General features: G+C 41.2%; 1 protein-coding gene across 1 annotated transcript in view; it reads left to right on the plus strand.

Annotated features, from left to right (window-relative positions):
* Window positions 1-25,545, plus strand: part of Man2a1 (mannosidase alpha class 2A member 1) — a 160,520-nt gene that overhangs the window by 20,438 nt on the left and 114,537 nt on the right. Inside the window, exons 2-4 of the mRNA XM_036173695.1 lie at window positions 4,760-5,008; window positions 7,752-7,896; window positions 19,460-19,631. Coding sequence (XP_036029588.1) covers window positions 4,760-5,008; window positions 7,752-7,896; window positions 19,460-19,631 — 566 coding nt within the window. The remainder of the gene's footprint in view (window positions 1-4,759; window positions 5,009-7,751; window positions 7,897-19,459; window positions 19,632-25,545) is intronic.

Consider the following 25,545-nt stretch of genomic DNA (forward strand, 5'->3'; position numbering starts at 1 on the left):
ACAGTGTGGAGAGGTAACAGGCTCAGGAGCTAACCTGGAGGCTGACATTTGGAGGTCACGGAGAGGAGCCAGCAAAGGACACTGATTAGTAGGCCACAGGAAGAAAGCCAAGGGCACACTGTACGGCAAATCAAATTAGTGACGGCAGTTTTCAGGATGAAGGGTGCTCGGCTGTGTGTGTGTTCCTGGGGATGATAAGGTCCCAGCATGCTTTCCATCAGGCTGGAAGTATGTGCACCTGGGGAATTTATGTGACCAATTTAGTGAGATGGACAGGAATGGACGCAGTGGACCTGCAAGTGAGCTGAGGTTCATAAGGCGAAAGGAGCGATGAGCACAGGCCTTGATAATCCCCACGTGTCCATGAAGCCTGAGCTGTCTGCAGATGACAGAGCCACAGAAAAACTCATTGTCTGGCTCCCTCAAGTCCACAGGCCCTGGCCCTGGGAAGCGCTCGGTGTCACACACAGGCTGGGAGCTTGGATTCTGTGGCAGAGAGTTGAGATAAGAGGCTTAAAGAACCTGGAGTTGTCTAGAAGGCAAAGCAAGAATGTGGCCAGACTGCATTTTTGCCTCAGACAAGCCCTTGGTGACAGATGATGCTGGTCCTGATCTTCCCCACTCAGTCCACTGGCCCAAGGTTCTCTAGAAATGCCTTCTAGATCTAATGCTATACAGGGCTGCGTTGCCTGGATTTCTCCTGTTAACAGAAGAAGTGAGGGGGGCCAGCACCGATTAGCACAAGCAAGGGGCCCAGCACCGATGATGGTTGCACTCTATCCCTTTTCAAGATCCTGCAGCCTAGTTCAGTGACATCCCAGTCAGCCATCTCTCATAGTTAAGGGAAGCATAGGGGTGTGGCTGACTTTAAAAAGGTAGGTTAGTGGGACTGGACAGACAGCTCATCAGTTAAGTGCACTGGCTGTTCTTCTAGAGGACCTAGGTCCTTTTCCCAGCACCCACATGGTGACTCAACTGTCTCTACCTCCAGTTCCAGGGGATCTGACACCCTCTTCCACCCATACACATAAAAATAAATACTTAAAGTTCAAAAACTAGACTGTGTTATTCCGTAGTCGTATGGGACTGGCTGCTTCGTGTGTGTGTGTGTGTGTGTTTGTGTGTGTGTGTGTGTGTGTGTGTGTGTGTGTGTGTGTGTGTAACTTGGTGGTGGAGGACAGCTGCACCACTGGGAACGGGTTGCTTTGGAAGGGGAGCTGGTGCAGCTGCACCAAGAGGAAACCTCTGAGCAGCTGACAGAGGTGGAAGAAGTCAGAAGGGCCATGGCCTCTGAATATCGGCCTTTTGGGGTGGTAGAGAGAAAGAGCCGTCTTTCTAGATGTAACTGAAGGAAGGAGGCATACAATCAGCTGTGCTTGAGTGGTCACAATAACCAGTCTTCAGCAGCTAGTGTCCTTCCTGGGGCAGATCATGACTTAGTATGTTCAGATTCAGCTGTGGGTACAGTCGTTGCTTTTGTTCATAGGATTGAGTGGGCACTGATTCTGGTCTACTGGTCTACCTTGTTGTAGACTCCAAATTATCGCTGTCCTATGTCTTTGATATGTGTGATTTTTTTCCCTCAGCTTTTCTCTCACCACTAGCAGAGAAAATCAAACATGACCTTCTTCCCTGCTCCTCGGCAGTTCAGCACTGAAGATGCCTCCCTATAGAACTGATTAGCAAATCAAAGGAGAATGTGCTTTTCTCACAAGTGATTTTCTTGCCCTACAGAAAACTGTCATTTTCAATATTACTATCCGTATTCTTTGACCTGTCAGCATAATTGAAACATTATCTATCATTTCTATTTCTTTAATGCACACTGTGAGTACATCCCTTTAAGGTCATGCCACTCCCTCATCCACGTGGATGGAATTTGCTCGTGAGGTATATATGTTAAGGATTTTGGCTATTTGGAGGGAGACTTTATTCCAGTGCGTAATATACTTTAAAACTGGTTTTCATTAGACCATTAATGCTGATATAGCCTCAGGCCATACTTTTCTGCATGTACTTAATTCAATATCCAATCCTGGGCACTGGTCATTAATTGTATCTTTAGAGTTACAATGAAAGTGAAAGGCCTCTGTAATGTCTGTTGGCTTCCCTCTTCTGGAAACATCTGTGGTAATGTTTACATTGGGTAATATGCAGGTTTGGGAGCAAGGCCTCACAGCAAGAGCTTTCCCAAGGCTGCTCTTTTTCTTTCTCATTGTGCTTGTTAAGCTACAGGCAGCTTTGCTGTGTACAAGGATCCAAAGCGACTCCATCGCCTAGCACAGGTAGCTTTGGAAGGATTTCTTAAAATCTGGCACCCACACATAGTATCTTTAAAAGCTCTGAGAGAACACGAAAGCTTCATTTTAGGGAGCTGTGTGAGGCAAATCTGAAGTTCTGATTCTGCACAGGAAGAGAACTTGCTTGACTGTGACCTCTGGGGTGAGAAGGCCCCATTGGAGGGATGATTGTTTTCAACCCTGGAGCTCAGCAGGATGAGTCACAGCAATTGAGGAAACAGCTCCAGTCTGTTGTACTGCGATAATGCATGAAGAAATGTCTTCATTTGCTCCACACAATGCTTAGGAAGGTATGGACGGAGATGCCATGCATTTGACTCCTAAGCATTTTTTACTGTTTTTGGGATTGGCTTCTGAGCGTTCATCTTATTGGAAACATCACATAGCTTTCTGACTTGTAGAATGGACCTGGTTCTTTAGTCTCCCACTCTATGTTCAAACCCATAGTATCAGATAACTATAATTCTGCATCTGTTCTTCCCAACACTGGAGCTAGAGGCATGCCACACCACAACCAGTGCACCAGCTTTTCATCCTGCATGTGCTGCATATTGAGGCAAAAAAAAAATCACACCTTTATAAGTCTCAGCTTCGTATAATGTCTCTTCATTCCTTATTTCTTTAGATAGGATCTTACTTTGTAGCTCTTGCTGGTCTAGAATTTACTAGGTAGACCAAAATCACCTTGAAGTCACAGATATCCTCCTGCCTCTGCCTCCTCTCTCTACTGTTTTTTTTAATACTGTATTTATTTGTGTGCTTGTGTAAGTCAGAGAACAAGTCCCAGGAGTTGAATTTTCTCCTTCTGCCCTTTGGGTCCTGGGGATTGGGTTGGTTCACCAAGCTTGGTGGCACACCCTGGGTATTATTGCTTTTTATAACACTATTTTGATACTTTCCTGGAAATAACCATCCTTATATTTCTATTAATTTTTTTTTTTTGTTGTTGTTGTTAGGGTGAAGAGATGGCCCAGTGTTTGAGAACGCTGGTTGCTTTTCCAGAGAGAGGACCTGCATTCAATTCCTAGCACATACATGACAGGTCACAACTGTCTATAACTTCAATTCTAGGGGATCTGATGCCATCTCTGGCCTCTAAAAGCACTTGGCACACACAGGCAAAACACTCAGGCACATAATAAAAATTAAAATTAAGAAACGTTTTTTCTTTTTTTAATTTTTAGTGGCTGAAGTCTAATCCATGATTGGATCTACCCTGTGATGATCTTTGGAACACTTAGGTGTTTTTTTTTCTTTCTTTTTTCCTTTTTTCCTTCCTGATAATGGAACTTAATTGTTCACCATGCAGATAATTTTTGTTATTGTTTTCGAGACAGGGTTTCTCTGTGTAGCTTTGTGCCTTTCCTGGATCTCCCTCCCTCTGTAGACCAGGCTGGCCTCGAACTCACAGAGATCCACTTCCCTCTGCTTTCCAAGTGCTGGGATTAAAGGTGATATCACCTCCTGGTGATAATTATTTTTTTAAACCCTAAGATGAGCTTTTTGGGACCTGGTATGCAGGCGTGTGCATATGTGTGTTGGTGTGTGTGTGTTGCTTATAATGTCGTCTTATATATTCAAAGTCATCAGTATATATCTTAAGTATTTTTGCCATCCCACTGTCGGCATTATGCCCGACCCTGGGCTTTTAGTTCAGAACTGCTGTTTAGAAACGTGACAAATGCATGCATATCTTTCTTTCCCGTATGTGGAACTGAGCACACAGGGTTGAACAAGTCAGAGACTGCTCTTCCTGCCATTAGCTGCGGCGTTCTGTAAAACAAGGTTATTAGGATGGCAAACCTCTAAAAGTGGGGATCAATTAACAACGACAACACGCCCTGAATGTCACACAGAGAAATAAAAGCACTCTCAATGACGCATTCGGGCATGCTTGTGTCTATGGCAGTTAGAGTTGATGAGGTGATTTTTTTCTTTGCATTGTCCAGTATTTGTTAACAGGCTGAGGTGGAGTATTTTTGTTCAGTTTCCGTGTTTTTTTTTTTTGACCCGGCAAATTAACTGCAGTCCATTTTGCTTTAATTTAAAATCTCGATTTGGAGTATAACATGTGTCAGCACTAGTGATTCTGGAGACCCACAGACCACTTAGGCCTGGATTTTGGGGGAGTAGGAAACAATCCTCAAATATCTTGGTTATTCTCTTGTACTTTAAAAACATTAGGAGCCGGGGCGATGGTGGCGCATGCCTTTAATCCCAGCACTCGGGAGGCTGAGGCAGGTGGATCTCTGTGAGTTCGAGAAAGAAAAAGCATGATTAGATAAGGTTGGTGGCTACGGAAAGGTTTTATGCCACAGAATGGCATTTCAGTGCCAGCTGCCCCTCTGTTGTGCTTCCGGAAGCGCACGGACAAGTGGGAAGGGTGGGTGGCTGCCCTCTGTGCGCCTCAGCAGTGCCACAGTTGGGGTTCATATGGCTCCCTCTTTCTTTCATTTCAGGGCCAGCTTTCGATATTGCAAGAGAAGATAGACCATTTGGAGCGCTTGCTGGCGGAAAACAATGAGATCATCTCAAATATCAGAGACTCTGTCATCAACCTGAGCGAGTCTGTGGATGATGGTCCGAAAGGTCCCCCAGGCAACGGCAGCCAAGGCTCAGCACGCCTCTCCTCACAGTCAGCCCTTCAGGCTGACCCCAAAGACTGTGTGTTTGCCTCCCAGAGCGGAACTCAGCGTGCAGATGTGCAGGTAGTGGAGAGTGGCTGGTATCCAGCGGCCCTTTGTGGTTTCAGATTTACTCTTGTGTCTGTTCTTATTCTGTAAGTTTTTAAGCTCCGGGCTCCAGTTTCTCCTGTTGCCATGATTTCCCTTTTCCCACCATGATTTTTCTTGGTTAGTGATGATCATTCACTATTCCCATGATTCTGTCTGTTTTCTTCTGAACACTGCCATTTTGCCAGCTTTACCGGCTTTATCTTCTGGAGTGGTGGGAAAATCTTTAGAGGTTTTGTTTTGCCTAAGTGGTACTTTTACCTTCTTTTGGAGAAAACAAGTTGTATTCCATTGTTGCTCTGCACAACATCAGAGTAGATATTTGGAGGTAAGAACCTATGGTAGGGCATGGAATGTTCTAGAGCTGTGCTTTCCACCACCGTGAGTGCCCTCTACACAGGGCTACAAGCACTCACAATGTGGTCTTTTGACTTGAGATACACTCTGGAAGTTTGTCATGGAAACACAGAGTGTTTTGGCCTTTGTGTATAAAGTATCTTTATTTTTGTATTAATTATATGTTGGTTTGATAATGCCATGGATAACTTCGATAAAATCTATAATTAAATGCAAGTTAGCAGAGGAGGGCATGTTAAACCTTGTCCCTTGGACCAGGAGTGTGAACTCCATAGGAGGATCCTAAAGGGTGAATGTTTTAAAAGTTGTGTGCAATTAGATGGCCTTTAGCCTGACTTTAGAGGAGACACTTTCCACCAATTCTTGGAAGGGTGTAGAACGTGATATGATCTTGAGGCCATGGCTCACAGGCCAAGCTGCAAGCTTACAAGCTGGAGGCCGTGTAGCTGGACAGGCCCTGTACCTGTATTTACCCTCATTAGTTAGCGCATGGGCAGATCCAGATGGGATCAGAGTTCTGTGCTTTCCAGGTGATCTATTTCCTTGGGGCTTGGCTTCATTTTGCTTCTTCCTGCGTGCTTCTTAGGCCCACCTTTGTCCATTGTGGTAGGGGAATGGCAAGGGCAAGCCCTTTTGTTACTGTTGTTGTTGTTTGTTTGTTTGGTCTGAACGTGGGCTGCTTATATTGGAGTTGCAGGGTACCTGCTCCTGTGGTGAGGAGGGAGGACATTTACTATAGGGCTGAAGAGAGGACTAGCAGTTCCTGTAGATGCTTCCCTCTGCCCAGCTGTGCACCACAGACTGCCAGGCTTGTTCTTGGAGTCAGTTTTATTCATTCAAGGCATGAGTCCCATAGCAAGAGATAGTTTGAACAATATTTTAAGATGTGTTCCATGTGTTTATGCTGTGGAACGTTTGCTTTAATGATGCAAAGATGTGCTGCACTCTTTTATGTTGCATTTGCTTAACTCTGTGAAGCAGTGTTACTTTGCTTAGCTAAAACACCTGATGGTCTAATAAAGAACTGAACAGCCAATAGTTAGGCAAGAGAAAGGATAGGCGGGCCAGGCAGGCAGGCAGAGAGAATAAATAGAAGGAGAAATGTGGGAGAAGGAAGAAGAAAAGAGCAAGAGAATAAGGAGAGGAAGATGCTAGGCACCAGCCACTTAGCTACACAGCCAGCCACGGAGTAAGAGTGAAAGTAAGATATACTGAAGTAAGAAAAGGAAAAAGCCCAGAGGCAAAAGGTAGATGGGATAATTTAAGAAAAGCTGACTAGCAACAAGCCAAGCTAAGGCAGGGCATTTATAAGTAAGAAAAAGTCTCTGTGTGTATTTACTTGGGGGCTGGGTGGTGGCCCCCAAAAGAGGCAAAGAGTAAAAGAACAAAACCAACCAACAACAATAGTTATGTTTTAAAATATTTCATGATCACTGTTACTTAATTTTCTGACATTCTTATTTTTTGTGGTGTTTTCATATTTATTAAGATATAATTTTTGTAGCCTGTTGAATCTTAACAATTTAAAATTTCTTGGTTGTGTTGTACATTTAGTATTACAGAGAATATGAGGAATAAGAGTAAAAGTTTATGTTTGGGGTAGGATACTGTTTTTTCCTTTATGTCCAAATGGATTATTATCTACAAGGAATTATGCATTGGGAAGCTAGAAGACATTTGTTTGGTTTTTGAAATGAGGTCTCACTGTGTGGCAACCTTCCCGCCTCAGCTTTGTGCTGGAACTATAGGTGTATACCACGATACCTGGTTATAGAAACACCTTTGGCTGCTTAAAAGTTAAATCTAGGTTTTAAAAAATTTCATTCCATGTGTATTTTAGAATAAAAAGGTAAATATAACATTTGACAGATAGGAAAATACACATGAGTTTTTCAGCCAGATACAGATTGAGAAGGTAACAGACTGATTATGAAGCCAACACCCCAAATGAAGAAGCCACATTGAGTACGCGTTTGCAAATGTTGAAATATTTGCTCATAACCAAATTCCAAGAGAAATCTTTTGTTTCTGTTTTCCCGTTAATCACACTGGCACTAAAAGCAAGCGAAGGAGGAATTCCAATAAATGAATGGAATCATATTTATCCAAAGCAGATGGGGAGGGCTCATTTATCAGGGTAGTTATGTAGCACAATTAGCCTTTCAGGCCTTTGGATGATGAGCAAATGTTTTTTGGCCTTAAAATTTTCCATTTTTTTTTTTTACATAATTATTTTTGTTTGATTGCACATTGATTAAAAAAAAAAAAAAAAAGCAAAGAATATCTTTGAGCAAATATTGACCAGCCTTAAGTATAGATTAACAGTGGTTAAAGTTTAACTTTTTCTCTTTCCTATTTTTAGATGTTGGATGTTTATGATCTGATTCCTTTTGATAACCCAGATGGTGGAGTTTGGAAGCAAGGATTTGACATTAAGTATGAGGCTGATGAGTGGGACAATGAGCCCCTTCAAGTGTTTGTGGTGCCTCATTCCCATAATGACCCAGGTAAAAGCTGCTCTTCCTAATTGCTCTATCAAGCTTGTCCAGAACCCATGTCCTCTAAATGAGGGTCCGGTAGAGCTCCCACCTCTGACTTCACAGCGATGTATTCTTATATCATATTCTCATTTTATCAATTTATGTGCCATTACCAGGTAGTACTTTGTAGAGCAGGAAACAATGATAAACACAAGAAGGATTTGGGGGACATAACATTTCAGGGTTCTGTAGTTTATTTTATCTGCTTCTGGTGAAATATTGCCTGGGAGGGCTGGATAGTGATAAGTTAAGAGCACTTATAATTCTTGTACAGGACCCAGATTGAATTCCAGAACCCACAGGGTGGTTCACAACCATTGTAATTCCAGTCCCAGGAGATGCCTCACCCTCTTCTGATGTCAGCTGGTATGAGGTATGCATGTGACATGCAGGCAAAGCATTCATACATATAAAGCAAAAGAAATCTAAAACATTAAAAAATACTTTATGAGAGAATCTTTTCATACCTGTCAACTCCACTTCACAAAAGCAGAGTGTTCGTTGGAAGAGTTGAGTCTTTAACACAGAGAAGTGTAAGTAGTGGTTTGGGAGCTTTGGTAGATGAGTCTGCGCCCTAGCCTGGGCCAGTAGAGTAAGATGACGTTAGGTAAGTCATTTCATCCCTCTGTGGATAAGGTTTTTATCCGGTAGAATTAGGATGATGGTATCTTCCCAGGATAAAATGTAAAGGAATCCTGCGTGACAGAAAAATAGCTGCTGTTATTGTAATTACTGTTATTTCACAGGAAGGCTTTTATTTGTTGAGGCCAGTGATCCCCCCAGCCCCTAGGTAAGGGGAAATTGCTATAATTTTAGTGGAGCACGTGATTTGATGTGTGTATCTACTGGTGTATGTGCATACTTACTGGGGTGAAGCCACAGCATAGGGTGAACGCCCAGTGGATTTAGTACAGTATTTCATGAGGTTGTATTTCTAAACACTTTTCTTTTTTAAGGACTTTGCTAAGTGTGTGTTTCTTACCTTTCTCAAGAACCTAGTTCACCTGTTACTTTCAAGGATTTTTTTTCCCTCACACCTCAAATACTTCCATTCTTTCCTAGTTTACTGGGTGTTCTCTTCCATATGACGCCTTTCTGTGATGTAAGTACAACTTACGGTCTGAACACAGCTCGTCACTTTCCTCTCTTAGGGTTTTTTTTTTTTTTTTTCCTGAAGCCTTTTTTATCCATTTCTCCTTCCTTCTCTGCTCAGTTCCCACCAGCTCCTTTTCTAGTTCCTCTGGAACTTAAGCACTCAACTGTAATATTAAAAGACGTGGTTTACTAGGCAGGGTGCTGAGTGTTTTGCAAACAGCTAATGCTTAAAAGAGGTTGGTGGTGCCACTCACTGCAAAGGTGTTATCATCTTGTCAAGGTGATGTAAGCAGTGAGCATCCAGGAATCTCTCTTGAGTAAACACAATGACAAAGAACACTGGTCTCCTCTTCAGGGTTGCCTATTCTTAGCCTAGTACTGGTATGCCATAACGGGTAAACGTGTAAGCTCTTCTCCGAGCCATCCACATACTCCTTTACCACAGGTGCACACCATACTCATACCCACACTTGCACATCTACATGCATGTAGAAATGGACAGAGTTTGTACTGAGCCTGCTCACTGAGTTTAAGCTCACCAAGGGTTAGGGCTTTGTTTTACAGCCTGCCCTTTGAGGAACAGCTAGTCCAGCAGCTGACACCTAGCACCCATCCTTTCAGTTCTGCTTACAAATCATCGCAATAATAACTGACTCTCTAGGTCAGGGTCAAACACTTGGCTTGTTGCTTATCTCTTGTTCTGCATCAACTCCCATCTTCTCTGGCATCTCCTTGTTTCTGTTCCTCTAAGAAACAGTGACTTGGAAATGTCCTTTGCACTTTTTACTGTAGAAGCAGTATTAAGCTCTTTGAGGGAGGGGATTTCTTTGATCCCTGTTTGCTTGCCTTATGGCTCCTGCTGTAGTATGCTGTTTTGTGAGAGGACTTCCTAAAAACTGTTTCTGACTGCAGTAAATGAATCTGTCTGTTGGTATCCTAGCAACCATAGTGGAATCTTTTGTCTTAGTAGATGTTAATGACCCTTACCCTTAGGCCCTCATCCACTTGAGTTAAAAATAGTGGTCAGAAACAGACTTATTAAACCTAAAGCAGTTTTTACCATGAAGCAAAATGGTATAGAAAAGAACCCACTGACTTTTTGAGTTATTTTCACTAAAATAGAATATTGATAACCTAAATTATGCTGTGAAAAATGAAAGCATTCAGATCATGAAAAATCACTGTCTTAATAGTGAGAAAACAGAAAAGTATATGCATGTGTATTCTAAGTCAAAATATGACTGTAATGGGAAATCTTTGTAGAATACTCCCAAATGAATGTGCAATTAGGCAATTTACTTTCTAAATGAGATTTATAGAAAGTTGTTTGCAATTTCTGCAGCAACAATTTAAAACAAGCTTTGACTCACTGGTTTGTTTCATCAGTGGATTTATGTCTGTTGGGAATAGAAATATTTGAAATAGATTTTTAAACGAGTCCTGTATTTGTCCCTTAGCAAAGAATTGATGGTGTTTATATATACATGCATACCTAGATGAATACGTGTGTGCAAATTGTTTCCTTTGGGGGTGAGTTAGTATTAGTAGGTAAGAGAAGGTACATTTTAAAAAAGCAGTATCTTCTTTTTTCCTAATTAAGTCTTCTTCCAGGCCACAGGGATGTGTTATACAGCATTCACATGGTTTACATGAATTAACACAACATAGGAAAGGAGTTTGTTAGGTAAATGCTGATAGCTCTGTACTGTTATGGATTTGAAAAGTTTTGAATCATAGACCATGAAATTAAATATGAGTTGATTGATACATGTTCATGTTATATTTAATAAGCTGATTAGAACACAATTACAGCACCTTCATATCTACAATCTTAATTCTTTACTTTCCACCAGTTAAACTGCCAAAATATTTAGTTAATTTTCCTTCAATGAAATCACCATGTGTAAAGAAAAGATAAGGTATACTGAATGGAAGCTTGAACAGCATATTGTCAGGGAAGTAGTTTGTAAAATGAGCATTAGATAGTAATCCCCTTGTGGTCTGACTCCAAAACAGTAGGGAGAGCTAGTCACTCAAGTCATACTGGAAAACAATTTTCCTTTGTGCATTTATAGTGTTTTAGAAAAAAATATTGATTTAATGAGTGATGGGATTTTGCCCATTTTTTAAATGAAGAAAATACATTTTTTTTGTATTTAGTATCACATAATAATTAGAAATAGATTTGTTTATACATCTGTGGCTAAGTTCAAAAAGAATAAAAACATGAAACCACAGTCTGAATTTCAAAGACCTTTGGCTCCATATTACGCTCTTGGAATTTTGAAGTGTTTGCCAGCTGTTGGTGATGAATGTGTCTATCGAAGTGGAGAAGGGAGCCAGTGAGGAGGACAGCAGTGGGGTATTTGATGTCAGTATAGCGAGGAAGTCCAGCTCTGCTTAGCTAGCGCGGGGTAAGCTGTGTTCTTTGGTTTTGATATTCATTATGGAAAACTTCAATTCCCTCAGCCCACATAGCATGAGGAACCAAGGGACAGGGTTCTTCGTCCATCCCGCGTCCAGAAAGGGGAGAGTAGCAAGCTGAGTCACATTGAATGATGTAGTAATTTGTCGGAAGTCAGTCAATGAGAAATTCTCAGAGGATGATGACTCGAAGCTCATAGTGTCTCAGTCTAAAATCCATGTCCCTCCTGTTGGCCATCCTGTTTCTTAAGATACTTATTTACCTCCAACAGGTTCTGTATCTTCTTTTTTTTAAAATGAAGATTAGCCAATTTAGCACGTTTTTCTGGATTTCCTGGTTCTGAATAAAGTTAGCAAATAAAAGTTCAGGACACTCAATCAAACTTGAATTTCTAGTAAACAATGGATAGTTTTTTGTTTGTTTGTTTGTTTGTTTGTTTGTTTTTAGTTTGTGTATTCCAGGTTTTAAATTGATCATATTTATATTAAATGTTTACTTGCTATTTATTTGAAATTCAAATTTAACTTGGCATCTTGTATTTTATCTTAATGATAGCATTTGAGAATTAAATAATACAGAGCTTTATGGCATTCTGTGTTTAAGAGAGATCCAAAATGTGCGAATTGAGATTTGTTTTTTAAGGAAGAAAGCTCTGGTGATCGGGGCCATCTGTGGACTTCATTTTTGAGGAATGCACACGTCAGTTGCTCTTGAGAGATGTGGGTGATCATTTTACATCTCCTGACTCAGCCTCCATCTGTTTTCCTAGGCTGAATGTGTGAGAACCCACCAATATAGTAATATAAGTTAGCATTGATACTTAGGTCCATGTTTCAGGCATCTCCCACCATCCTGGGCATTTTATGTATATTAAAACCATTACTCCACTCAGGAGCACTATGATAATTCTATAGCATTACCCTCATTTCACAGAAAACAAGTCAGGAGAGAGGACAAGAGATCTGCCTGTGGCAGAGTGGACTTGACACATGTAACATTGGCTTCTGAAGCATGACTTGAAATTTGTTCTTTAATATAAAACTACCATTCATGGGTAACATTACTGACATCACAGGTAGAGCATCTATGAGGAAATTAAGTACTTTCATGGCTAACATCATGTATGCTTGTAACAGTAAACACAAAAATGATTTTATTAACTGTTTTGCAAAAGTGCACACATCATGGTGCTATTTCCTGTTCTGTTTTCCTTTTGATTTATTCCTATTGAAATGGATGTCTGTCTTTAAATACATGGCCTTCCTTATTGCTATGTTTTTTCTTTGTGATTAGAAATGAGTTAGGAGCCACATTTTCCAGCTTTTCAAGTGACTTCCAGAAACTATGATACCTTGCACAGCTTGTGTGACCCTAAGTCTGAATAATCTGTTTATGTACCGTAAGAGTAACTCATCAATCTCTTTAATACACAGCTCCCCACCCATAATTTTAAGCAACTGCTTTCTTTGTGGGGAGGTGGTCGTAGATGCTCACAGAGTCCCCTTAGCAGGGGAGAGGGATAAGTTTAACATAGATGGATAACTTTGGGAGCCTGATCTCATAGTTTTTAGTATCAGGTATCAAGGTATGCAGGTCTCTTAATGGGCACTTAGGCGGGCAGTACCGGTGAGGATCTCAGACATAACAGAGCTGCAAGTTGAGCCCACCCGCGGCTGTTCTAAGGGGTAATTCAGATCAGTTCTGTGGTGTGGGGTGAAATTTCCAATGGCGGCGTCTGATATGCTTAGAAAACTATTAGATGATGCTGAGCCTCCTAGAACGAAAGGTTATCCTCCTTTGGAAACCCGAGTTCAAAGCATTTAGAATTTTATAGGAATCAGCAGGTTTGTAGGTTTGCAGAGTCTTTGGAAGAGCCTCAGCCTCATTCTCGGCCCTCCTCACATCCTGAAAACTTTCCTTCTGCCACGAAGAAAAGTTGCCCTCCTGAGTCCTTCAGCCCATCTCTACTCCACTTGGAAATCATGTCAAGCAGAGCTGCAGCCGCCTGGCTTCCTGTTCTTGTTTCTACTTTTCCTTTCAGTTTATGCCCAACATTCTTAGTGTCCTTAACTTCCTCCCTCCTGTGTTCTAAGAAAAGACCGTGTTTGGAAGATTCTTACCACCTCACTTGTACTTCATTCCGTTGCTTGCTATATTCTAGTCACATGGCCCGCCTGCACCGCAACCACACACACCTGGTGGCTGCACCCTGACACACCTGGTGGCTTGTTTGTCCGTGTGCTCTTGCCTCTGTCCTGCCATGTGTGTTCTGAGACTTCTGTTGTCCCTCTAGGACTCCACCGTTTCTCTGTTCTCACAGCATTTTCTCTTGATAGTCTCTGTAGAGTCTGTTTTCATTTAGCTTTGCCTTAACACTTGCTTAGCCCTTATTAGATACTCAATACGTGTTCGAATGAGTAAACTGGAATGTTAATTAAAGCTCTTCCAGTTTATTGGGGAGGGGCAGGAGAGCCTAATTTATAATAAAAACATTGGCATTACAATTAACAGCAGCATAATCAAATCATGGTAATAACAATTAAGATTATATGCTGTCCCGTAAGCACAAGGTTGGATGTTGCAATTTAATATTGGAGGTGAAATTCATTGATCATTTATTGATAGAAGATAACTTTATTACTAAGATAAAGAAGGTTTATTTGAAGCTATAAGCTCCCTTTGTATATCTTTTTTTTTTTTTTTTTTTAATTTGAGGATACTGTAACAGTACAAGGGAAATCATTCCAAGTTTAAGTTGCTGGTTTTTATAACAGTATGCCATTTACCTGACTATAATTACTTCCAGCTCAGAATCTTTCCACGAATTCCCAAAAGCTAATGATGATAACTTTCAAGTGCAATTAATGTTATTTTAAAAAAATGATTATAGCAGCAGTGACCCTCACAATGTAACAATGCTATTGAGAGAGGTTCCTGTTTTTTTTGAATGTATGTGCCTACTAGTGGTCCCATCCCCCCCCCCCCCCCCCCCCACACTTAGAAACAGGGTTTCTCTGTGTAGCCCTGGCTGCACTATGTAGACAATGCTGATCTCAAAGTCACAGATAGGGGCCTGCCCGTGTCTCCAAAGTATTGGGATTAAAGGTGTGCTCACTCCACTGTGCCTGGCCTGCTAGACACTTTTAGAGTGTAACCAGTAGCACAACTTGGAGATACTGCGCAGTGACCATTAGGGTAGCAGAACATATTAAAGTTGACCGAAGTAAGTTGTGCATTTGGCTTCATTCTAGGTGAGCACATTTTCATGTGTAGCCCATGTGCTTGAGGTTTCACTCATTTGCCATGCACATACTGAACTCTCCCATTCATGAGAATAGGCTGGTTTGAAGTTTTAGTTGTGGTGTGTGCCCAGCTCTGCTTCTCAATTTTTTCAGAAGCTAGGGCCAAAATACACAAAGGCCCACATTCTTTGTTTCTAAATATTTAAAAGTTATAAATCAAAGAAATGGATTGCAAAGAGATGAGGAGATAAGAGAAGACGAGAGGAGGCGAGGGCGCCTTCCACTCCCCTGAGGAAACAGAAGTAGATCAGGGATCGGATAGATCAAATGTGGGTGTAGACCTCTTAGGCTGCAGAAATGCCATGGCGTATTTGGGAAGAGACAACCTGTGGGGTATCCAGATTCTCCTTCCTCCCCTCTCCGGGCTTTTCCTCATCCAATAAGAGCTGTGCTTGCACATAGTACAGGATGATCTACATACTGTGGAATGGCAGTATTTTGGATACTTTAAGCTTGGAAGGTCCTACTCCAGGGCTGAGTGTCCTCATGAGGAAGGACTTACAAAAGGGACCTAGCAGGCTGGGAAAGTCAACTTGGGGCTGATTGACTCAGATTTCTAAGCTGTGGGACTTAGTGGGCAGGGCAAACTCTGAGTGGGAAAATTCTTTGCACTGGGGTACTATTGTAGAAAGGAGTGTGGTCAGCAGAATAATGAGGAGATATTTCTGGAGCCTTGTTCTCTGGTCAGGCACATTTTACCCAGGGGGATGGGTTGGGGTAGGTGGGTAAATACTGTGTATGAAAGGAAGTGTCTCTTAAGAAGATTGGATTTTCAAGCTTCCAAGCTATGATCCAGAGTTCAAAATATAAAAATACAAAGCATTATTTGCCAGTGAATAAGTACTAGGTTGCTTAATTGCACATAAAAAAATAGATAACTGGGCTTTTAACTTTGTTAGATTTTTTTTTTTTTAATTTTAGAACTTAAAAAATAATGGCACTGAATTGGGATTTATACCTTCTTCATGGAGCTTCTGACCTTTCACTCATTTTAGTTTCTTCCTAACTAATTTAAAATAGCTGTTAGTTCTTATGTGGGTGATAGCATTGTTAGGGCAAAACTGGGTGAAAGGAACAGTATTCTTAATGTAGTGTAGTCCTGGTTCAATTTCCTAGTGTATTAAAGGGAAAGAGAAAAGCAGTGAATTGACCACTTAAGTAAATCAACTTGTAACTCAGTGTCCTCAGATTATTAAATCTAGAGTTAGGAATATAATTTTACATCACAAAAATTCATCCCATGCAACTTTTCATAAAAAATTATCTTCCTGATTGGTCTCACGTTAATATGCAATTGTAGTTTTTACAGTAATTTAGAGGAAGAAAGAACCAATTCAGAGTAAAAGGGAATACTTGATTAGTCTATTGTATAAGAGCAATAAAAGCTAATTTACTGTTATATTACTCAATATTGAAAGCTGCAAGAAACTCTCAGTTCTTTATTCATTAATTATGCTATATTGTAGTGGTATTAGTATCAATTATAGATGAGTTTTATGGAAAGCTTTTAAGTTGACATCTCTGAGTTGTATTTTGCCTCACGTAAATATCTTTGACATATTTTCTGCCTGATCATTGAAAGACAAATGAAGTGTTGAAGGCAGAATGGATGAATCAGTCTCTGTAGTTTCTCTCTGAAAACTCTTGTGATAAATTGTCTTTGGAATGCAATCATCTGTTAGTAGCAAGTTCCAGCTGTTGGAATTACATAGTTGTACTTTTACAAAGGTCTTTCACCTATTGATTAAAAAAAAAAAGTTCTTCTTACTTTGACTTTTAGGCTAGATTATGGGAGTTTGTTTTTCTTTTTCTTTTTTTAAAATTAGTTTTGGAGGCTTTACATTGCCGAGAGTTCCTCAGTTTTGTCCATAGGCAAGTAATTGACCTTTGCTAAAATCCAGGCAAGAGGTATATGTGATATTTTAAAGATGATAATTCTAATTGAGTCCTTGGGGGGAGTTTTAGTGGTCCTTGTTCTGCACATATATGATCATGGTACAGAAGTACATTAGTATTTACATCTGTGAATTTAGCTTAATTTTGTGCTTTGTAAGTAGACATAGAATATTAAATCAAACATTATAATGGGAATTGATAAATAAATAGTATGATCTTTAGTTTTTGAAAAGCAGTAACGTCATTAGTTCTTAGGCTGCGCTAGTCTACTGGCCTCTGTAACAGAGCACCGCAGACTGATGGCGTGAGCGTATCAGTCCAGAGACTGCAAGGTTTTTGGCCTCTCTCCTTGGCTTTTGGCTTTAATGACCTTCTTCCTCATCTATGCTGCCAGGTTTCTCTGTATGTGCCTGGGTCCTAATATTGTATGAGATTAAGATCCCCCTTCCTTACATGATTTTACCTCAATTAAGTGTTTAAAGACCTTATCTCCAATACAATCACATTCTGAGGCAGGGGCAGTTAGGATTTTGCCTGACACAGAAATGCCTTTTTTAATTGTGTCTTTCCCTCATTTGACTGTACAAATGGGAAAGGTCAATTCCAGGCTATTGATAGGGAAAAAAGAATGCCAACTATTCTGTTATTTTTCAGAGTTTCTGTTACATCTCCCAAGCTTAGTCTTGAGTACCCACATCTTCAAACTCAAGAGTGTTGGGATGGACATCCTCACTGAAGAGTAAAGTGTTAGGATGGACATCCTCACTGAAGAGTAAAGTGTTAGGATGGACATCCTCACTGAAGGGTAGAATGTTGGGATGGACATCCTCACTGAAGGGTAGAGTTTTGAGATGGACATCCTCACTTAAGAGTGGAGAGTTGGGATGGACATCCTTATTTAACAACAGAGTGTTGGGATGGACATTCTCACTGAAGGGTAGAATGTTGGGATGGACATCCTCACTGAAGGGTAGAGTGTTGGGATGGACATCCTCGCTGAAGAGTAGAATGTTGGGATGGACATCCTCATTTAAGAGCAGAGTGTTGGGATGGACATCCTCATTTAAGAGCAGAGTGTTGGGATGGACATCCTCATTTAAGGGTAGAGTGTTGGGATGGACATCCTCATTTAAGAGCAAGAGTGTTGGGATGGACATTCTCACTGAAGGGTAGAGGGTTAGGATTGACATCTTCATTTAAGGGTAGAATGTTGGGATGGACATCCTCACTGAAGTGTAGATGTTGGGATGGACATCCTCACTGAAGGGGAGAGTGTTGGGATGGACATCCTCACTAAAGGGTAAATAGCCATTTCTTTGCTCCTCTCTGGGAATCTAGATACAGGTCCTGGCCCTGTGACTGATGCAAGGCTTGGAGTTAGTGCCCTGGTGAAGCATGATGGGATTCCTTGCACACCACTTTTGCATAAGAGATCTTGGAGTTTTGCTGAAGGCAAAGGCTTTTTAGTCTAACATAGGAAAGTTAAATCATCCAGAAAGCATTCTTTGATGACAAACCAGCTCAAACGTGCCCTAGATTGAGAAAGTCTTACAAAAAACATTTGATGTTGTATTCTCATTGGGCTCTTAGTGTCATAACTGAATATTGCAGGTGCCCAGCAACTGGGAGAAATTGTCACAGCTACATGACCCTTTCCAGACACGTCTGTTTCAGAATACACTGTTTAAACAAGCATATTCTATGTACTTCCTCATCAATGCTTTTTTTTTTCTTTTTTTTCCCCCACTGGCAAATGCAGTATAAGCTGTTAAGTTAATCATAGTTATAGGCTGTTAAATTCCTCATAGTTAAAGGCTGTTAAGTTAATCATAGGCAAACAGAAGTGCTGTTTGGACTCACTAACCTGCAGGTCTCTTGAATGTATGAATTTTGGTAGCAGTTGAACAGTAGTTCAGAGTAGTAGCTCTCCTCCTTTTAAGATTTTTCACATGAGAACAAATCATCCTCCACAGGGTCCACTATGTCAGTAACCAGTCTGTGCAATTGGTGGCCATGTGGATTATAACCTTTGCCATTTTAGTCATCCATCTGATAGACCTGTGCTTGACCTGTGACTTTTGTTAAGAATGTTTCCTGTACCCCAAGTCTAATGATTTGGGGAATAATTTCCAAGTTTTTTGGGAAGTAGTAGGATAAATTAGGGAACCAAGTTCTTTTCTGGGGGGAAATCATTAATGTGTTCATGTTTGTTGTTTATGTAGTGTTATTTTCTGCTCCTAGACAATTGCATGATGGGAACAAACGCCTGTTTTTGGCAGAATGTTCAGAATTCCTATCAGCTCTGTAAGCACTCTATGCTTTGCTGTGAGTGTTAAGGCTTAGTTTGGATTTACCTTGCTTTGTTTTAGTTTTAACTTAGTGGATGGGTGGGGATTGCAGATGTATGATGAGAGGGTACAATTTTGATCCCAAATTATGAAAATGCTTGCTAGTACTATTTAGATTTTTAAATTTAGGGTAAAAAAAAATCCATACCTAGAGACAAGTAATTGAATTAATTGTTAAATATAAATAACTGCTTTTATTAAAGCTTTGGGTCTTTGTTTTCATTTCTGTCTGAATTTTTGTGAATGTCTTAATATTTCATCATTTCAGTGACATTAGGTTTTTAGTTCCCTGTCAACCAATAGAGAATTTCATTAATTAAATACATTGTTAGCTTTTAAAATGTGGGCTTTATTTGAATGAAAGAGCTAAGGGTATCTATCCAATTGTAATTCGATGGAATGTGACTAAGTTGAAATCAGCCATATCAATTGGACCTTTGTGGTGTATTTGTGTCTTGATTTAGGTTGGTTGAAGACTTTCAATGACTACTTTAGAGACAAGACTCAGTATATTTTTAATAACATGGTCCTAAAGCTGAAAGAAGACTCAAGCAGGAAGTTTATGTGGTCTGAGATCTCTTACCTTTCAAAATGGTGGGATATCATAGATAATCCGAAGAAGGAAGCTGTTAAAAGGTTTGTCTCAAAACTTTTTTTAATTTAGTAATATTAAAGATCCATGACAAATGTGGAATTTTTAGAAGGTGAACTTTTGGTATTTTTTTAGGTGAACTTTTAGCTTAATAGCTGAAATTCAGTATTGTCCATATCTTGTTTACATTGATTTTAGTTTGTCCCTGAGAAAGGGAAGCAAAGCCTTTCTATGAAATCCTTATGTTCATCCTGCCCTAGAAATGGGTTCACTAGGTAAAAGAGTTGTTATTTTCAGGGCCTTTCAGAAGAGTCATTGCCCAGTTTTCTAAATATAATATGTCGCTGTCTCTGCCTCTTTTCAACTATGTGATGTTTTTAAACCATGGCCAACATGTCTGAAAAATAATTTGTTTTCATTTTTTTTAAACCAATAATTTTCTCATACAAAGGTAGTTGGTTTTGGTGGCTTGGCTCATATTCTTTTTTTTTTTTTTTTTTTTAACTGATTTGTAGGGATGTATCTTCTGAAGATTTTATTTTCTTATTAGTTCATGATAAATACACCAACTTTTTACGTAGTCAAATCTTTTCTCTTTTGCGATTGCATCTGCTGCCAGAGTTAGATCTTCCTCAACCCACAGTTAAGGTAAATAGTTCATTTTTTACCTACGGCTTTAATGTTTTATTTTAACCCTCACTTTAAAAACCCTTACTTAATGATTTAAAAGTTGGTATTTGGGGAGGCTCTCTGATCCGAGCGCATTTGATTTGAAGCGTCAGGCATTGGCAGGGGTTAGTTGTTTGCTGTCCCCATGTAGCTCTTGATAGATCATAGCTGTTGTGAGTACTGCCAGTCATCCTGATAATCCTCTCTGTGGTCTGTGAAGTAGGTTTCCGCTGTCCAGTCCAGGGCACTGGCTCACTCAGGGTCACTGTGCTCTCATGACAGGACTGTTGGCTAACCCTGCCCAGGCTGTCCACCTGCTGATCCCTTTGCACACATGCTGTTTCTCTGAGTATTTTTTTTAAAGCTGTTTTTATTTATTTATTTTTATTTGATGTGCATTGGCGTTTTGCCTACATGTGTGTCTGTGTGAGGGTGTCAGATCTAAGAGAGTTACACACAGTTGTGAACTGCCATGTGGGTACCAGGCATTGAACTCAGGTCCTCTGAAAGAGCAGTCAGTATTCTTAACTCCAGAGCCGTCTCTCCAGCTCGCTTCTCTGAGTTTTAATGTGTCCATCTTTTTCTACTGACAGGAAGTGTCATCTTTAGTGTGTACTAAAATATTCACTGGCTTGGGCTTTCTGATCTGTTTCATGGATTTTGATGACGTTTGTCTAAAACTATTAGAATTTTATAATGTTTCAAAAACTGGCAGTTTAAATCTTTTCTTTCTGTATTGAAAAGCCTTTTAATGAGTAACAATTTAATTTTCCCAAAGGGTTTTAGAATTAATTTAAGTTTCTTCCTGCCTCATCAAAAAGTATCTTTAGATTTTAATAGATTGACATGAACATTTAAAGATAATTTGAGGAGAATTGATGGCTATCATATTCATTGGAGAGCATTTTTTCCTCACTGGTAACAGTCTCACATGGTTGGCTAGCAGAGAGATACAGGCTTTGAGGACAGGAGAATAAATAAACTAGGGAACTACCGTGGTCCTAGGAGAAGCCGCTCTTCTCTATAGACAAGTGCTGCCATAGTAACCAGGGTTGACAGGATGCGGTTAACACAAGAGAATCTGCAATCTGCAATTCCAAAGTGTTATGTAATGTATCTTGACTTTCTGAGTTGAAATATTAGCAGTGCTTCAGATGAACATCATGTTCTCTCTCCTTCGCACATGGTGGAGGGTGGAGAGAGAACAGAGATGACAGAGAGACAGAGATACACTTGAACATAGAGAGGAAAGGAGAGAATTCGAGAACACCAAACAGCATTTTGAATCCATAGATTATAGCTATCCACCCTTTGGTACCTTTTAAAAATTTTGAACTCTTATAAAATTACATAGAACTGGTGAATGCTTTATTGATAGCTCTTAGGAACTAAGATTTAAGAAGATTTTTGTTTGTTTACATCTTTGCTGGACATTATACCCTTGTTGTAGAATATCATTTTAAGTTGTGTTACTTTTGTTTATGTTGCATTTGTTGAACTCTGTGAAGCTGTGTTACTGTGCCTGTCTAAAACACCTCATGGTCTAATAAAGAGCTGAATGGCCAATAGCAAGGCAGGAGAGAGAAATAGGCAGGGATGGCAGGCAGAGAGAATAAATAGAAGGAGAAATCTGGGAAAGAAAGGAGTAGCCAGAGGAGGAGGACTCCAGGGGCTAGCCACCCAGCTACACAGCAAGTCACAGAGTAAGAGTAAGATTTACAGAAATAAGAGAACAGGAAAGGCCAAGGGGCAAAGGTAGACGGGATAATTTAAGTTAAGAAAAGCTGGCAAGAAACAAGCCAAGATAAGGCTGGGCATTTATAACTAAGAATAAGTCTCTGTGTGTTTACTTGGGAGCTTGTTGGAGGGCCCTCAAAAGAGGGAAAAGCAAAAAAACAACCACCCACAACATACCCTGCTTCTTTTCTTTTCTGCTCTTCATCTTCCATGAGTCCTTTTCCCTGCTTGCACTAGTGCTAAATGGGCGGTCCATCTATCCTGGTCGACAGTACGCTTCTTGCTTTCCTTTATCACTGTTTTTTTGGTTTTTGGTTTTTTTTTTTGGCTTTTTGGTTTTTTGAGACAGGGTTTCTCTCTGTAGCTTTGCGCCTTTCCTGGAACTTGCTTTGGAGACCAAGCTGGCTTCGAACTCACCAAGATCTGCCTGCCTCTGCCTCCCGAGTGCTGGGATTAAAGGCGTGAGCCACCACTACCTGGCTGGGGAGACTTTTTTTTTTTTTTCCCAGAGCTGAGGATTGAACCCAGGGCCTTGTGCTACCACTGAGCTAAATCCCCAACCCCTTATCACTGTTTTAACTAACTAGTGTTGCCTCTTTTTCTCCCCCATTCCTACATGGTATTTCCCTGTACTTCACTGTTGGTTTGTTTGTTTTGTGCATTTATTTTTGTTTTTGACTTCAGCGTATTGGAGACTATCTTGCAACTTGAAGTGCTATTTTCCAAGTTATGTCTATTGATAGTTAGCTTGAATATCTAGTGGTCTGAGAGTTTGGGCTCTACAAGGTTCATTCACTTCAATATATGACCAGTGTTGAAGAGGGGAGTGTTTTCAAATGCGTTTGAATAGGTCAGTGTTTTATAATTATTGCTTTATTTGTGGACAGTCAGGTTGTCTGCTGTGCCACATACCCATTCCTAAAAATCACCCTTATGCAAAATTGCACAATTCAAGTTCAGGGGTTGTGGAAAAATAGATAAGGATGAGATGGCTGAGTATTCAACAATTTCCTTAATGACACAGAACAGGAGACCCACAAAGGTACCCACAAAGGTTCCAGTCCAGCTTGCTTGTCTAGGTTCAGTCGGTTCAGAGTTGCATATATGTTATGGAAAGTCTCTCAGCTTGTTTTGTGTCAGATTTGGAGAGTGGTCCTGGATGCAGGTGTCAAGAAGAGGATGGAGCTTAGTTACTGTGGAATTGGGGCAAGTGTGTTTTCTGAGATCTGATTGGAAGTTGTGCAGAGGGCATGCGTGAGTATGAGACTTACATCATGATGAGCTGAGGGACCTGCTTGATATCTGAATGTGTAGCCCTGCAGGACTGGGTTCAGCCAGGCACAGGCATCTGCCTTCACCTACTGCTTCCCAGGGACTACATTGTACAGAGACATAGCAAGTCTTTTTACTAATCGAATCAATCATCACTTTGGAACAAAATTTCATTTTTTCTTACATTGATTTTTTTATGTGTTGTGTGCACATGTGGGCATGCAGAGGTCAGAGGACAACCTGTGGGAATTGGTTCTTTCCACCACAGTCCCTGGAGAATGAACTTAGGTCACCAGCCTCGATAGTAAGCACCTTTACACATTGGACCATCTCTTTGGCCCAAATTTTCATTTCTAAAGCGAGTATTCGTAGCAGAACTGACAGTAGTTCTTGCTACTCTTTCCTCGCCAGCTTCCTTTGGACTCCTTTGTTTGCTTGTCCTTTTGCTCACTTGTCTATCCATCCATCCACCCATCCACCCACCCCTCCCCCCTCCCTCCCTCCCCCCTCCCCCCTCCCCCCTCCATCCATCCATCCATCCACCCGTCCATCTGTCCATCTGTCCATCCACCCACCGACCCACACATCTATCCACCCACCCACCCACCCACCCACCAGGCAGTCCTGAAATCAGGTGTAGGGCAGGAATTAAAAAGCTCTGGGCACTCCCAGGCTGTTGATTCCTTTTCATAAGATGCCGTCATCTCTTCGAGCACTGAAGAATTGGTTTTCTTTTAAATGACCAGTGTTGCTGTCACTGCCACTTTGTTGTTCTTTTATTGTAAGGGCAGTTTGCAATGGTAGGTGTGGGAGGGCTGAGTACGGTGGCCAGGCTGCCTGGGTTCAAATCCTGACAGTTTTTTATTACTTTTGGGCAAGTTACTTAATTTTTCTGAGCTCTAGTGAATTTGCCAAACTCACTGGAGTTGACACTGGGCCTATTCTGTTGGATTTTCATGAGGATTGAATTAATATAAATATCATGCTTAACATATTTTATATATTATTTTTGCAGTGCTGAGAATCAAACCCAGGGCTTCTCACATGCCAAAAAACCCTCTGCTAAACACCCATAGACATCCCTAGCCTGATAGAGACTACTAAAAATTCCTAGTAAATATTAGTGGTTCTTATTTTTATAACTTTTAGTTTCTACTTGGACTATTTTTCTTGGACACTTTATGTAACTGTTAGTTCTGAAGTCATCTTGAAAGTATTCATCTTTTAATAGGAAGTTAATTATAAATTTATGTTTCTGCTCTGTCTTTAAAAAGCTTGCTTATATAATGCTTCATTGAGGATTTTCTTTTTTACCATGTGCTCGATGCTTTTTAGTATTTAAAAACATGGAATTCTAAGTTCTCAACAAGTTACCTGCCTAGATGCATGTAACTGTTCATTGTTTTCCATCAGTAGCTCAACTTCTTCATCATGTGTGTGCCGCAGTCCTCAGTATGTGTGTGCTGCAGCCGTCCTCAGCATGTGTGTGCTGCAGCCGTCCTCAGCATGTGTGTGCCGCAGCAGTCCTCAGCATGTGTGTGCCACAGCCCTCAGCATGTGTGTGCTGCAGCCGTCCTCAGCATGTGTGTGCTGCAGCCGTCCTCAGCAGTGTGTGCTGCAGCCATCCTCAGCAGTGTGTGCTGCAGCAGTCCTCAGCATGTGTGTGCTGCAGCAGCCCTCAGCATGTGTGTGCCGCAGTCCTCAGCATGTGTGTGCTGCAGCCGTCCTCAGCATGTGTGTGTTGCAGCCGTCCTCAGCAGTGTGTGCTGCAGCCATCCTCAGCAGTGTGTGCTGCAGCAGTCCTCAGCATGTGTGTGCTGCAGCAGTCCTCAGCATGTGTGTGCTGCAGCAGTCCTCAGCATGTGTGTGCCACAGCCCTCAGCATGTGTGTGCTGCAGCAGTCCTCAGCATGTGTGTGCCACAGCCCTCAGCATGTGTGTGCTGCAGCAGCCCTCAGCATGTGTGTGCCGCAGCAGTCCTCAGCATGTGTGTGCCACAGCCGTCCTCAGCATGTGTGTGCCACAGCCCTCAGCATGTGTGTGCTGCAGCAGTCCTCAGCATGTGTGTGCCACAGCCCTCAGCATGTGTGTGCTGCAGCAGCCCTCAGCATGTGTGTGCCACAGCCCTCAGCATGTGTGTGCTGCAGCAGCCCTCAGCATGTGTGTGCTGCAGCAGCCCTCAGCATGTGTGTGCCGCAGCCCTCAGCAGTGTGTGCTGCAGCCGTCCTCAGCCTGTGTGTGCTGCAGCAGTCCTCAGCATGTGTGTGCTGCAGCCGTCCTC

The sequence above is a fragment of the Onychomys torridus genome, chromosome 23 (genome assembly GCF_903995425.1).
Source record: "Onychomys torridus chromosome 23, mOncTor1.1, whole genome shotgun sequence".
Lineage (NCBI taxonomy): Eukaryota > Metazoa > Chordata > Mammalia > Rodentia > Cricetidae > Onychomys > Onychomys torridus.